Genomic DNA, 15791 nt, shown 5'->3' with positions numbered 1-15791 from the left:
AGACAATTCAGAATGTTGGAAGGTGTTATGAGAAGCTTTTGAGAGAAACAGGGAACCTGAATTACACAATCAACACCAGTCGTTGTGCCTTCTCATTTAATGCGTCGTTCCCACTCCCCAAAATCCGCGTCGCTTTCCAGAAGTAATCATTTCACCTTGTCATCATGGGACACGATCTCCCACTATCTTTACACGCGGATGCGATCCCAACTGTTACTCCTTCCACCCTTTAAATCCATATTTCCTCCATCATTTGCCACTTTCAGAATCCTTGAAACCTGCTTCCTTATTTTGCTTCCCCAATTCTTTCAAAAAGCTAATACCTTAACACCATTTTTTCATCCCCGTGACCGCGCCCCTCTTCTGTTTTGCCTTCTACATAATGACTTCCCAACGCCATCCTAAGAAATCCTCTCGTTCTCAGAGCGCCATCCTTGCGCCTCCATCCCCAGTTGACCCTCCCCTTCCGGGAGGGCTTCCCCTCGGCGGTGAGGCCATCGAGGCCTTCTGGCACCGGGTGTTCACCACCCTTCCTAAGCCCACAGACCAGAGTCCCACCCAGGAGGCCATCTGTCAGCCTTCCGAACAAGCCTCTGATGAATCGGTCGCCGAAACGGCCCGCCAAGCCGGCGAGCTCTGCTACGAGAAGCCCCTCAAGGACATTCTCGTTACTGGGAAGTGCTTAAATGAACGCCGCCCTTGGCAGCACCGCACGGTTGATCACGGCGTGAAGAGACCCCACTTCTTTTACGTCTATGAATATTTGTTCCTCGATCTGGGGATCAAGCTACCCTTCTCCCCCTTCCTTCGACAAGTGATGAGGGAAATCAATGTTGCTCTGTGCCAGCTGCATCAAAACGCCTGGGCCTTCGCCAGGTGCTTCGAGATTCTTTGCCACGCCGTCGGCATCGAGCCGAGGGTTACCCACTTCTACTACTTCTACGTCGTGGAGCCGAAGCCTCTGAAAACCCAAGGCTGGGTTTCTCTGAAATCCCGCACGGGCCGACAACGTCTTCATCCCTACAAAAGAAACATCAAGATGGGACCCGGATGCCGGTACTTTCGCGTGGTCGTGCATCCCACATACCCCGAAGCTTTCACCCTACGGGACGGAACTGCCCAGTTCCCCTTTTACTAGACCAAAAACCCATGTATCGTTCCGCCGCCCTCGGACACGTCGCTGAGTGACAAAGACAAAATCATCCTCAGCTTCTTTGCCAGCCTTCCCGTTCTCGAATGCTCGCAACTGCTTGCAGCCGCTCCCGAGAACACCCTTGATTCACTCTTAGGTTGGACATTCTCCTTACATCGCACTATAATTTTTCCCTGTTGTATCCTTTGCTAATACTTGTTTTCCCTACTTCTTTCGTTCTCAGGGTGAATGAAGTTCACCAAGGCTGAATTGGAGGGTGCCCTTGCTGCCAAGGTGATTAAGTTTCCTCCTACCTTCAACACTGGTGGGGACCGCCAGTGTTGAGGAGACAGACCACTGCTTTGGGTGTTGACATCGGGACCGTCGTCCCTTCACCAAAAAAGCAAACCAAAGGGCCCCAAAAAACCGCACCTGTTGAGTTAGCGTCGGGCACTGTAAGTGGGACCGACCTTCCTGACTCCGGCGAGCCAACGTCGAGCGTTTCCGGCGAGACCGTCCCTCCGGGGTCTGGTGGGCCACCGCTTAGTGCCGCCGACAATGCTGTTCTTTCTCCTCCAAAGAAGAAATTCCGTAAATCCAAAGAAGCTGAAACTGGCGAGCCGTCGTTGGAGGGAAAGGACAAGATCACCGCCCCCTCGCTAAAAAAGAAAAAGAAGAAATCCAAGAAGCCCAAAACTGGCGAGACCGTCGTCTCTCGCCAAGGCCTGGTTGCCGAGAGCGAACCAGATCCAGAGGGCGGGGCGCGTACGCCGCCCGTCCTTAAGGAGACCCTCATCAGCCAAGTTGCGCCCGAGGGCACCGCTTCCGTCGCGCGTCAGCTTGTCCCTTCTTCTGATCACACGACCCAATGAGTTGAAGCGAGCTCACCAAGGGCCTCCCCTGTTTGTCCAATGAGTTGCAACGATGAGGATCAGGTTCCTGTTCGCAACAATGAGGATCAGGTTCCTGTCGTTCCGCCATCACCTCATCACTCTTCTCCTGCCCCCGACCACTTGAATACTGAAGGAGAATAGAGCTCCCCTTCGAACCACCAACTTACCCCTGTCGACTTTATGTTGACTGATCCTTTCTTTAGGAGTTCAGAGGAGGCAGAAGGTCCCGATCTTGGTGTCGTGGCTCAAGAAGTCATCTTGAGCCTTCTACGCGCTGGATGCATGTTCGCTAAGTTCTCCAAAGATTCTACCTCCGCCGCTGAGGTTGAAGAGCTTCGCCAGAAAGCCGAGGGGTACCACACTGCCACGCTTGCGGTGTACGGCGAGCGCGACAGGCTGTTATCTCAGGTGGCGGACAAGGTGATCAGGCTAAACATATTGGGCATCGAAATGTGTGAACGCGAGACCGACCTGTCCGCCTCCGAGGGGAGAGTTGAAGAGTTGGAATACGAACTTGACGATATGCGAGGGCTCAAGCGATCGCTGCGGGTAGGGAAGCTTGCGTCGCCAAGGATAAAGAGCTTGTGTCCTTGCGCAGCGAATTAACGTCATCGAAAGAGGCCCTTGACGCGGCGAGAGCCCAACTGGAAGCAAAGGATAAAGCTATCACGGAGGTGGAGGCCCGGGCATCCTCCGATGCCAAAGCCCTTAGAACAAAACTGGAGATTGAGGCTGCTGTTGAGGCTGTGGAAGAGCGTGGCCGCGGTTTCTTCCTAGCTAAAGCCCAAGTCTAGCATCTTTACAAAGGGCTGGAACTTAGCGAGATGGGGGCCTTCAAGAAAGTCACCCTTGAGGGTTTGGTTGGCCCGAAACCCGAATGATCCTTCAGGCTTCAACGCGGAGTACTTCTTGACTGCTGAAAATGAAAGAGAAAAAGAAAACATCAATGCAGTCTGACTACTTGTATTTACTTTCCCTTACCACTTTTGTAATTATGATCGCCAGGCGAGGCTAGCCGTTAATAAAAATTTGTTGCAACTCTTTCTGTCTGCTTCTGCTTATTGCTTTGCCATGCTTTGCTTTTGCGTTTGTTTTACGATTTAAGTTTGAATTACGTTTGACGACCTTGAGTGTGTGTCGGGTTTTAACTAGGACTTTTGCTCAGTTTTGAACTGAGGCTTTATTCACACGCTTTTCCCGTAAGATCAGGCGTGGCCTTGCTAGTTTTTTCCTGGCGAGGACTTACGGTGGCTGGGGTCCCAATGGCCATGTAGGTTGCCCGAGGCTTAGCCTAGTTATGAGTACTCGCCCATATTTCGGGGAGGCTTTTGCTCGCCCATATTTCGGGGAGGCTTTCGGGATAAGAAGCTTATCCGTACACATCGCCAACGGGTAGCAGCGGTCGCGCCGGACTTTTCGGAGCGATCCCCAGACATCAAGGTCGTGTTGGGATCGCCACCTTCAGGGAATTTTTTCCCACCGGGCGACCGTGACAATTCAGTTGTGAGTTAGGAGTATTTCTGAGCATATCCTTTTGTATTCGATTGTAAAAAGATTTTACATTTATTGAGGGATGCCTCATTAAAAAACTCCCGTGATGGAGAAAAAGAGTGCATCTTTATTTTTGTCCTTTGCTACATTCCTTCCTGTAGTGACCCTTTCCCGCTAGAGCAACGTGCCAAACACTTCATCCTTCAGATCTGATGTTCTCGCCTAGCCGCCCCACGGTAGAGAGGATTCTCATCTAACTTGTTTCCTTGCTTGTCGTGCCGAGCCGCCCCTGAAGGTTTAAAAATCGCAGTCCCTACTGGTTTCCAATACCCTGCCTTCTCTTTTCCCTTGCTCCTGCGACGATGCGCTCGGCTCCGTTTCCCTGCTTTCTTCGGCTCGCCCCAGGGTTGCCCAATTTTTTCCCATTCGCTTCGCTCACCGCCGCCCTGCCATAGATTCAGCTGAACTATACCTTGCATCATTACTTCTTTTTCTCCACTCCCCTCCTGGCGCGTGCCTAAAAGAGTCGGCTTCCTGAATCTGGGCAATCCCCACAATGCCGCATCCTTCTGACTCCAACTAAAGAGGTCAAAATTGTACTCCACCAACTTCTCCAGGCGCCTTTCCTGACTAACTGTGAGCCTGGGCTCAATCGCCAGTACTCCCCGATTGAATTTAAACATTTCCAAGTCCGCGATTACGTTCGCCCAGCGCTCCTCCGCATGAGCATCAGTAAATTGCCCATCTCTTCCCGTCCTACCATCTAGCCTTTCCTAATTCTGGTTGCTCCTCATCCCCCCATTCCTTTCATTAATCCACCGTTCCAGTCTTCCCGCGCCGCTTTGGCTCTGTATGCCCTGCTAACCTTGATCGCCTTCCAGGATCTCAATCTCGTGACATTTGTGCCCATCGCTGGCTCCCTTCATCCCATACAAACTAAGGCAGTTGTTGTAGCATGCCCTTTGCCCGCCGTTGATCCACCGTAATCTTTCCTACTTTACTGTAGATCAGCGGGTACTTCACCGCCAGGTGAGCCGTTGATATCACCTCGTAGAGGCGATTCAGCGTGTTCCGACCAATGATGACATTGTACGACGCCACTACCTGCAAAACCAGATATCTTACGCGCAAAAGCTTTGCGTTTTCGTCCACACCCAAGACTGTGTCTAAATCCAAGTAGCCACGCACCCAAACCTGTTCCCCCGAGAAGCCTGCCAAAGTTCTGGAGTATGGCATCAGGTCTTTATCTGTCAACCCCAACTGGTCAAACGCATCGCCATAGATGATATCCGCGGAACTACCCTAATCTAGAAGCACTCTTCGCACGATGAAATTATTAATCCTCACCATTACTACCACAATATCATCCTTATGTTTACTAATCCCCTCAAAATCTCCCGACGATATCACTATGTCCGGGTGCTGAAAACCAAACGGATTTGAAAACTCTTGTACCGAACTCACCGCCCTCACATGCCTGCGTCTCGCCGCCGGCGTGTCGTCGCCTCCGCCGAAACCTCCTGCAATTGTATTGATCGTTCCGACCAGCGGCTCGAGGTCCTTGTTAAAGGTTTCTTCAGCTCCTTTCTTTCTCGTCGCCAATGTCTCCTTTTTGTCCGTTGTTGGCGTCTGGCGACGGCCATCCCGCCTGCGATCATCCTGCTGGCGGTTTCCCTTGTAGCGATTTCCCTGTTGGCGGTCGCTCTGCCAGCGATCGCCACGATCATTCAATTGCGAGCGTCCCGCCCTGATCAACCTTTTGATCTCATTTTTCAATGTAAAGTAGTCTCCGGTGTCATGGCCCGCCGAGCGATGATATTCGCACAACTTGGTTTTGTCCACCGCCACTCGCGGTAGGTTAACCTCCTTTTCGCTTTCCTCGACTACATGTGTTGCCTTTACTTCTCGGAGTAGTTCTGTCAAATGTGTGCTCAGACTTTTGCCCGACCCCTCCCGCCGGCGAGAGTCGGCCTGGGGCCACGGGCGTCGGCGTTCAAAACTTTCCTTCTTTGGATAGAGTTGTTCCTTCGCAAACTTCTCCGACGACTTTGGTTTCTTATCCCTTCACTTGCTGCTTTTCCCCTTTTCCCGACCTTGCCTGTTTTCCGGCGAAATGTCCTTTTGACCACCATCCTTCTCCTTCTCCGTCTCTGTCTCCTCCTGCTCAAGGCGATAGTAATCCAACTGGTCCTGCAAGTAATCATTCCGCTGCCGTATGTTGTCAACGTTGCGGATCAAGCGTCTCCAATCTCTGTGAGTGATCGGAGCTTGAGGAAACGACGATCCACCTCCTGAGATCTCCAGTGAGCGTGCTGGAGATCCTTGCTGCGAAGGTGCGGACGGTGGAGAAGGTAACGGAGGCGTCGGAGAAGGAGGAGGAGGAGGCGGTGGAGGCTGAGGAGAAGTCGGTTGCTCAGGTTGCTCGCGACGAGCCTCCTCACGGCGCGGCCTTCCTCTCACACGACGCGCTGGTGAACCGTGCTTCTGCTCCAGCGTTTCGCTACATCGACGGCGGCGTGTTTCCATCGGATTTCAAACCACAAACCCGATACTCAACCAAAAACTCAAAAACCCGATAAAATTGCACAGGATTTCAAACTTCTCTCAACCAAAATCACAATCCACGTAGTCCGGGAATCGAAATCTATCGATCCCCACAGACGGCGCCAAATGTTCCTGCCAAGAACATAGAGATAAGGTATAGTACCTAGAGTAAGAGCATTGCAATGAGAGAATTTAGAGAGAGAGAGAGAGCGTGTAACCGCTTAGAGAGAGAATGTAACTGAATTTCAAGTTTGTTATTTATCAAATGAGCTAAAGTCCCTTACAATTGGTAACCGCCCCTATTTATAGGCTAGGGGTTGGGCCTAGCATCCCTAACCGTCCTAAGTGGGCCAGTTGGGCCTCTCGGAGGAGGCCCAACTCCCTGGCTCGCGTGTCGCCCTGAAGCAAGCGTCCCTAGGCGAGGGCCTCAGCGGCCTCACCCAGTCCACAGACAAATGGAAGAAATGTCTAGAGAAAAGAGCGACATATTCAAATTGAAATCTCTCAGACATTCTTGAGGAGAAAGTCAAAGTGAAAAGAATCACATCATACTCTACAAAGCGCATTGATCAAGGAAACAAATACAAGGTTGTCACTGTCAAAGTTTCCTCTTTCTCTCTTACACAAGGAATGGAACAAAGCCTATCATCTATTAATACTAAACTCAAATGTAGTCATACAACAATTGTTCAAGTTAATCCAATTCATGAGAAGAAGTTACAAGTGATTGGTCAAAGGTTATCATCCAGATCTAAATAACCAATAGAAAGATTGTAAAGAAGAATGAGTAAAGCATAACGATCGTCTGAAGAAAGGAAAGACGAATGAAGCAAAAGAGCAATGAAAGAAAATCATCTAAAAGTTGCAGTGTCTAAAGAATGATCATTGCAATCAAATTAGAAAAGAGCTCAGAATAGCTTCTTGAAGAAGTCTCGCAACTCAAGATCACATGTTAGGACAAAGGACTGTGCAAAGTGAAAAGTACAGTGGTGTCCCTATCATATTACCATATCTATACACCGACATATAAAAGCTCAGACCTATGCTACTTGTTGAAAAACTACATCTTTATGGGAAAAAGGTCTTCATCAAACGGTGCCTTGCATTTAGTGCAACTGACATCAAGAACACAAAAGCATCGTTTGATCCAACGGCTAGTAGCTCTGTGAAGAATACACTCCAACAACTACCTTTCTCTCACAGAAGATTCAGGAGTATAAAGGGAAGATATAAAGACTTGCAAAATATCTTTTGCGCTAAAAAAGAAAATAGCTCTAATGCTCACAGAGTGAAGCTTGAATTTTCAAGAACGAGAAGCCTTAGTGTTCAAAAGAAAAGAAGCTTCAGGCTCACAATTTCAGTAGCTTTTGCTCACAAGTATAAGAGCTGATGACACACACTACAGAGTAGATCACCATCATCACCGTCTGCTTCAACATGAAGAGAAGATTTTCTTAAGAGTCAAATCCTCTCTAAATCTCATGTAATATAACATAAAGTATATACATAGAGTCAGATCTCACCAAAAATACTTTATAGTTCCCGAGTTTAATAGTCTCTACAATCACTCTTAGAAGAAGAGAACTATGTAGAATTGGACAATCTTGAGAAAGATTGTTTAGGGAGAATTCCTAATAATACTTTGTAAGGAGGAGTCCTGATAATACTTAGTAAGGAGAAGTCCTAAGAATACTTGTTAATGCCTGAAGAGGTAGTGGAAAAAGAATACTTGGTATGCATGGAGAGGCAATGGAAAAATGAATACTCGGTAATGCCTGGAGAGGCAGTGGCAAAAAAAAATACTCATCAATGCCTGAAGAGACATGGACAAGAATACTTGTAAGGAGAAGTCATTGATACTTGGTTAGTGAAATCTTGGTATAGCCAAAGACTGGATGTAGCCCTATCGTTCAAGGGGTGAATAAGGATAAAATGATGGTGTTCATTGACTCTTTCTCCGCTTTCACATTTCTGCTGCACCAAACGACAACCACTCAAGTAACAATATCTTCAATCGTTTGGAAATCCAATTTTTCTGATGGCACAATTCAAACCCCCCTTTCTTGTGCTACTTTTGTCAATTCACGATATTCATCAATACCCCCCCTAAAAGTTTCACCTTTTCCTCAAGGGGAAAATCAGGAAAAGCTTCATACAAGTTGGTTGCATGCTCCCAACTATTGTTACAAGAAGGAAGTGATCTCCACTAGATCAACACCTCGATGTTCCCAGCATTGTTTTCTCTGAAAACCAAAATTGAATCGGAAACAGTGAACATCTCAAGATCTTCATTCAAAACTTCAAGAAAAGGTTGATCTTGAAACCCAATTCCTATAGCCATCTTCAAGAGTGACACATAACATAAGATGGATTCTGCTATAATTTGGCAACTCCAACCTATAAGATTATAAGCAGAAGTCCTTGATACTTGGTTAGTGAAATCTTGGTATAGCCAAAGACTGGATGTAGCCCTATCGTTCAAGGGGTGAACAAGGATAAAATGATGGTGTTCATGGACTCTTTCTCCGCTTTCACATTTCTGCTGCACCAAACGACAACCACTCAAGTAACAATATCTTCAATCGTTTGGAAATCCAATTTCTCTTATGGCACAATTCAAACTCCCCTTTCTTGTGCTACTTTTGTCAATTCACGATATTCATCAATACCCCCCCCTAAAAGTTTCACCTTTTCCTCAAGGGGAAAATCAGGAAAAGCTTCATACAAGTTGGTTGCATGTTCCCAACTATTGTTACAAGAAGGAAGTGATCTCCACTAGATCAACACCTCGATGTTCCCAGCAGTGTTTTCTCTGAAAACTAAAATTGAATCGGAAACAGTCAACATCTCAAGATCTTCATTCAAAACTTCAAGAAAAGGTTGATCTTGAAACCCAATTCCTATAGCCATCTTCAAGAGTGACACATAACATATGGATTCTGCTATAATTTGGCAACTCCAACCTATAAGATACTTCCCCAATCTTGGCTACCACTTGATATGGGCCATAGTACCTAGGACTCAACTTCGCATTCAATTTCTTAGCCAATGATCTCCTTCTATATGGTTGTAGTTTAAGGAAAACCATATCGCCAATTTGAAAATCAACATCTCTTCTATGCTTGTTGGCATACTTCCTCATCATGTCCTGAGATTTGAGTAGATTAGCTCTAAGATCTGCCTCTAGCCCATCCCTGTCCTCTTGAAGGTCATTGACATCATCAATCTTTGAGGGAATAGTGGTGCCCTTCAACAACAAGGGTGACTCCTGCTCATAAAGAGCCTGAAAGGATGACAACTTGGTGGACCTGTTATAATTGGTATTGTACAAAAATTCAGCCCAAGGCAAGCATGCCACCCAGTTATGTGGTCTGGCCCCAGTGAGGCACCTCAAATAAACCTCTATACACCTAATGACTAATTCAGTTTGACCATCGGTTTGAGGAAGGTAAGTTGAACTATACTTCAACTGTGTCTCGAAGATTCTGAAGAGTTTCTTCCAAAAGTTGCTAAGGAAGAAGGAATCCTTATCTGAAAAATGGTAGCTGGAAAACCATGCAAGTTGACCACTTTCTGAATGATTAAAACTGCTACTTTTGGAGCTGTGAAAGGATGGCTAAGAGGGATAAAATGGGAATACTTGGTTAACCTGTCAACCACCACTAGAATAATGTCCTTGCCCTTAGACTTAGGTAACCCACCTATGAAGTCCATAGAGATATTTTTCCACACTTTAGTGGGAACAGGGAGAGGCTGCAAAAGTCCAGCAGGAGATAAGTTGTCATATTTATTCCTCTAGAAGATGTCACAACAGGCCACAAAGTCTTTAATATCAGTCTTCATTCCCTCCCAGTACACCACAACAACCAACCTTTTGTAGGTCCTAAATAAACCAGAATGCCCCACCCCCCCCAACCAGAGAGGCATGGAATTCCTTGCACAAAAGTAGAATTTTAGAGGACTGTTTAGATAGGACCAATTTGCCTATGTAAAACAGCTTGTAATCTGTGAAGGAGTACCCCTTGTGTGATTTAGGGTCAACAAGAAAATCCTAAGCAATCCTTTGCAATTTAGGATTCTGCAACAGTTCCACTTGCCCTTCCTCAGAATCATGAACCTTGAGGAATGAAAGAGCACAATAATATCTTATCTAGGCATGGCATTAACTGCTAAATTTTCCTTCCCAGGCTTTATTGAATCTCAAAATCATACCCTGAGAGTTTGGAAATCCATTTAAATTGATCATCCCCTAATACCTTATGTTCAATCAGAACCTCTGGACAGCCCTAACCACAACCATAAGCTCCCTTTCATACACTGACTTTGCTTAGCTTCTATAGATAAGGTAGCACTCTCCCAAACCAGTGTCTGGGGCATCTGTTTCCAACACTTTTTTAGTATAATCTGGAACTTCTAAGGTAGGTAAATCAGTCAGTGCTTGCTTGTGTGCTTCAAAAGCTTGTTGTGGTTCAGGTCCCCATAGGAAACCATCCTTCTTGAGTAACCGGGTTAATGGTCTAGATATCTTGCCATAACTCTTTACAAATCCTCTGTAGTCTTGATAGTCTACACAAAACCTCCAACTCCCATCCTTTTTCCTGACCAATATCACAGGACTAGAAAAGGGACTAATGCTTGGCCTAATAATCCCTGCATGAAGCATTTCAAAAACCAGCTTTTATATTTCATTTTTTTTATAATGGGGTACCTATAAGGTCTGATGTTAGGTATGGAGGCCCCTTCTTAGGAGGTAAAGTTGTAGGAGATGGGTCCCTGAACATACGGAAAATGGTTGGATATAAACTGGTAGGGACTAAAACCAACCATTTCCCTTATGATTAGGGGTCTATCCCGGCTTTTACTTCGACGAGGGACGAAAACCAAATCTCGCTCAAAATTCAGGGACGAAAAATGTATTTAACCCCTTTTATTTTATATATAGAGTGGAGGGCCTAAGCCCATTAAAAATAATCTTTAATCTGATTAGCATTAAATAAATAAATAAACTCTTTATCTATCTAGTGCGGCGTGTGGGAGGTGCTCTTCTGAAGTAGAAGACATCCTTCATTGCTTACGCAAATTCCCTCATTCAAAGGAAGTTTGGAATCGGTTGGGTTGTGGTTCTTTTGCTGGTTATTTCTCCCCTGACTCTTGGACATGGTTGTTGTCCATCCTGCAGCAACCATATGCCACGATGTTGATATATATCTTGTGGGGGATTTGGTGTTGGTGTAATAACATGGTCTTAGGAACAAAAATCTGGAAAATTTAGGAGGTGATGCAATTCATTTTGAGGGACTAGAATAATATGGTATTCTCATAGGATGTGAATGTTATAACTTCCCTCGTGATCTCCTGGACACCTCCAGAAATTGGGTGGATAAAACTTAATGTCGATGGAAGTTGCAGCAAGCTAGGGATTGACTAATATCAGGTGTGGTGGTGTGTTCCGGGATCATCTAGGGAAATGGCTTTGTGTTCTCTAGTTTTGACGGCTGCAGAGATGCTTACATGGCTAAGCTTTAAGGGGTTGTTCGCGAGCTTCAACAAGCTTGGCATGATGGCTTCAAACGAATCATTTGTAAGTCGGATTGTCTGAGTGTCATTGAGTCTATCAATTCGAAAAGAACGTTGAATCTCCACTACTGTGGAGCATTGCTCACGGAGATAAGGTGGCTGCTAATGGAGGATTGAGAAATTGTGTTTAAACATTTGTCCAGGGAGAACAACAAGGTAGCAGACCTCTTGGCAAAGCTTGGGGTGGAGAGAAGATGACAATTGACTTCTTGGAGTTTCCCTCCAACTGAGGTTTTAGGTTTTTTTTTTTTTTTTTATATCGGAAAGATAAATTGCATCATCCAGAGATTAAACCTTAGACGTCTCCCACCCAACCCACATGCCTATAACTCTTACCACTTGAGCTATCATTCGATGACGAGTTACGGAAGTTTGTTTTTGTTTTGTGCTTTTCGTTATTTTCGTAATCTACAAAAAAAAAAAACAAACTCTTTTATAAAATAAACGCTTTCCATCTGCTCCATTCAGTCTCTCCACGATGGGAAGGCCATCCTCTACGATTGAAATCCCTAATGACCGCCACCGCCGCCGCACCCCCGACTCCGACATCTCCGACGACTATCGCCCCCGCCGCCGCAGTCCTAACTACGACTCCTATGACCGCCGCCACCGTCGCCGCTCTCAATCTCCCAGACCCCGAAGCCCTAGGCACACCAACGGAAACACAAACGACAACGCCCTGCCGAAAAAATTCGGCCGCCGTAACGGCTCGTATCTGGACCGCGACGGCAAGGACTGGCAGCGCTCGGAATCGGAGTCTGACGAGGAGTTGAAAGGCCTGAGTTTCGAGGAATATCGGAGGCTCAAGAGGCAGAAGATGAGGAAGGCGCTGAAGCACTGTATCTGGAACGTTACGCCGAGTCCTCCAAGGAACGAGAACGAGGATGCGGAAGATGATTTCAAAGCCGAAGAGGTTCCTGAGAAATTCGGAGATGGCGGTGATTTGAAGATCGAGAAGGAGGTTAAACCAAGGGCAAAATCTGAATCTGCATCTGAGAAATCGTCAGGTAGCGAATCGGAAAGTGAATCGGAATCAGATGATTCGCGTTCGAGGAAGAAGAAGAGAAGAAAGAGTTCTGCTGGTTCTTCAAGGAAATTGGATAGTGATAGTGAATCTGAAGAGGAAGAAGAAGAAGATCGTAAGGGGAGAAAGCACAGTAAAAGGAAAGGGAGAAGGAGTAGCAGGAAGGGGAAGAGGAGTAAGAGAAGGTATAGCGATTCAGATGAGAGTGAAAGTGATGATGATTCTGATGATAGTGGAAGAAAGAGGAAGCGTTCTTCTTCTTCAAGGTCGAAATCGAAGCATAGCAGAAGGAGGAGGACAAAGAGAAGGTCCAAAACTGAAAGTGAGAGTGAGTCTAGTGATTCAGAAGAGAGGGAAAGTGATGGCTCCGGTGATAGTGGAAGAAAGAAGAAGCGTTCTTCTTCTTCGAGGTCTCGGTCGAAACGGAGCAGTAGAAAGAGTAGAGCGAAGGCGAAGCCTGAATCGGAAAGTGAGGGTTTGGAGGAGAATGATTCGGGTGATGCAAAGGGTAAAGCAGTGGTTGATGAGGTGCAGGTGACGGATATTATTAACGCTGAGGGCAAGTTGAAGGAATCGTTCGATTCACAGGAGATACCGGATTTGGATAACGAACCCGTGGTTGGGCCAATGCCCCTGCCTAAACCTGAAGGGCATATTAGCTATGGTGGTGCACTTAGGCCCGGTGAGGGTGATGCCATTGCGCAGTATGTTCAACAAGGGAAACGTATTCCTCGTAGAGGAGAAGTGGGTCTTTCTGCGGACGAGATTCAGAAATTTGAGAGCCTTGGTTATGTGATGAGTGGTAGCAGGCATCAGAGGATGAATGCCATTCGTATTAGGAAAGAAAACCAGGTTTACAGTGCTGAGGATAAGCGTGCTCTTGCCATGTTTAACTATGAAGAGAAGGCCAAGAGGGAGCATAAGGTTATGGCTGATCTGCAGCGCCTCGTGCAGCGCCACATTGGCCAGGATGTTGGTCCGAATCATGACCCTTTTGCTCCAAAAGCCTCAGATGCTGCTGATGCCTGATTGTCATATCAAGTATGTTTAGTTCGTGTTCTTTCCCTTTGTTTTTATAGTTGTTTTTTTCTGCTTGGAGAATGTTACAGCCTATTAAGACTGATAAAGTAGAGAAAAATAAACTTATAGTCTTCATTTACTTAGTGTTTGAGTTTTTTGACAAGGAGATTGGGGTATGCTTTTCCCTTTGGACTAATAGTAGTGAATTGCAGCTTACAAAATCACAATAATGACTTGAATAGTATATGAACTGCTTGTTTAATACTCTGCACATATCTGTTTGTGTGATTTGCTATGAAAAGGTTATATTCGTATTTAGTAGAATAGACTTATCATTTATTGCAACTTGCATGGTACATGGATTTCATTTTCGAAACAAGTTTCTCTGCTCCCGATGTCCTTTTGGATGGGATTAAACAGTTCCAAATTTTCCTCCTTGGTTTTTGTCTGCTGCTGTTGCATATACTATCTTGCTGGTATGGTGTTATTATGATATGCTTATCGGGACACACTTGAATACTCTTCTCCATTGAACATGTTAAATCAGGGCCCAAAGAGTGGTTTGATTAGTGCTGTTGATTCTGTGTGTCCAGGATTGGAGGTGTAATCTTTCTGACTGGGCTACAAGTGAAAATTCTTCACCTTTTTAACTAATTAAAACTAGGGCATTGCTCTGGTACCCTCTCAAAATGAGAGGGTTCAGTACCCTGCAGCTCACTATTGAGACAATAAAGGTCTCAGTTGCAAATTTTAAAAAAATATTACAAATAAAGCCATGGCAAATCAAAGCAAAGGTATGGACCCCTTCTATTTTGAAAGGGTACCAAAGAAATTGCCTAATGGAGAACAATGTTGACATATCAATATAATTTCTTCTGTAAAAGGTTGTTTTACATTTTATACTAAATATTAATGATTTTTACTCGATGGGGCAGTGTTACTCATATGGCAAATATTCATTCTCGTTTCTTTTGTCATTTAACCTGTTCATTGCCCTTGGTAGCTTTAAGTTATAACCTTGACAAAGATGAGTTTCCTCTATGCTGAGACCATTCTAATTTTGCTTTTAGCCTTTATACCATTATCCCTGACACCCCTGAAAAACTAATCAATGTTGGTAGAATAATGTATTTTTTGTTCTTCCAAATCATAATAGTCTTTGCTGAGTTATATGGACATTGGAAGTTGAGAGTACTAGAATTAGTGGGAGCTGAAGCACTCATCTTTAAATATCCTTATGGCTGCTTAACTACAACCATTATGTTCCTTTATAATTGAGTGAAGCATATAGCTTCGTTCTTTTTTTGTTTGGGGGTGGATTGTTGGACAAAATGCCTTCTGTTGATGATTGTCAGTTAGTTCTATTAGTAATTAGACTTAAAGCTAGTTAAATTTTTTGTGGTGCTGCTACAGACACAAGTTTGATACAGTACATCTTTCACTTAACAGTAAAAGAAGAACCTGCATTCAATTACCCAGCATTCAGAAAGTTCATCTTCTTTTTAGCTGGAGATAAAATGCAATTTTTAGTTCTATTGATCCATTTATTTATACAGGAAGTGGTGATAACAAAGGAGAAGAGAGCGAAGATTCATGGGATGAATGAAGTTGTAATATTACAGTTTGTGTGCTCTAGCAGATGCAACTAAATTCTACTGGGAAGTTATTTGAAAGGCTTAATCTCATCTATCTTTATTGATTGTGTTCGAAACTCGGAACCTAACATGTGGGGTTGAAAGGCTTCCATTGTTCCATCGTAGAATTAACAGGTTAATCTAATGACTGGGTTTAAAGTTACGTCCTACTCTACGACGTTTGTTTTTATTCAATTATTCATTTTGGCTATTGTTATTAGATAGGAGTAGTGAAAGTCCTCGAACGATAGCTCAAGTGATAAGAGAGGTCCAGAGATTAACCTTGGAGAGCTGTAGTGTATCTTTCCAATGTAAAAAAAAAGGTAGCAGTAGTGAAAAAGTCAAGAATTGGATAAAGGGCTAAGAATGATCAAATTCCATTCTTGACAAGTTCAGACAAGTAAATTGTGAAAGGAAAGTTCAATGACTACTGCACTCAGTTCAAGGTGTGCAAATTGCAATGAGTTTTGACTATA

The 15791-nt window shown here is 45.0% G+C and overlaps 1 protein-coding gene across 1 annotated transcript; it reads left to right on the top strand.

Moving 5' to 3' along the window:
- The first annotated feature begins 12085 nt into the window (after positions 1-12085).
- Positions 12086-15791, top strand: LOC130717164 (uncharacterized). The gene is made up of 2 exons (XM_057567301.1): positions 12086-13702; positions 15238-15791. The coding sequence occupies exon 1, from the start codon at positions 12116-12118 to the stop codon at positions 13688-13690; it is 1575 nt and encodes a 524-aa protein (XP_057423284.1). The 5' UTR covers positions 12086-12115; the 3' UTR covers positions 13691-13702; positions 15238-15791.

This window comes from Lotus japonicus, chromosome 5, assembly GCF_012489685.1.
Source record: "Lotus japonicus ecotype B-129 chromosome 5, LjGifu_v1.2".
Classification (NCBI taxonomy): Eukaryota; Viridiplantae; Streptophyta; class Magnoliopsida; order Fabales; family Fabaceae; genus Lotus; species Lotus japonicus.
The sequence above is the reverse complement of the archived record's forward strand: the minus strand, read 5'-3'. Positions and strand labels throughout refer to the sequence as shown.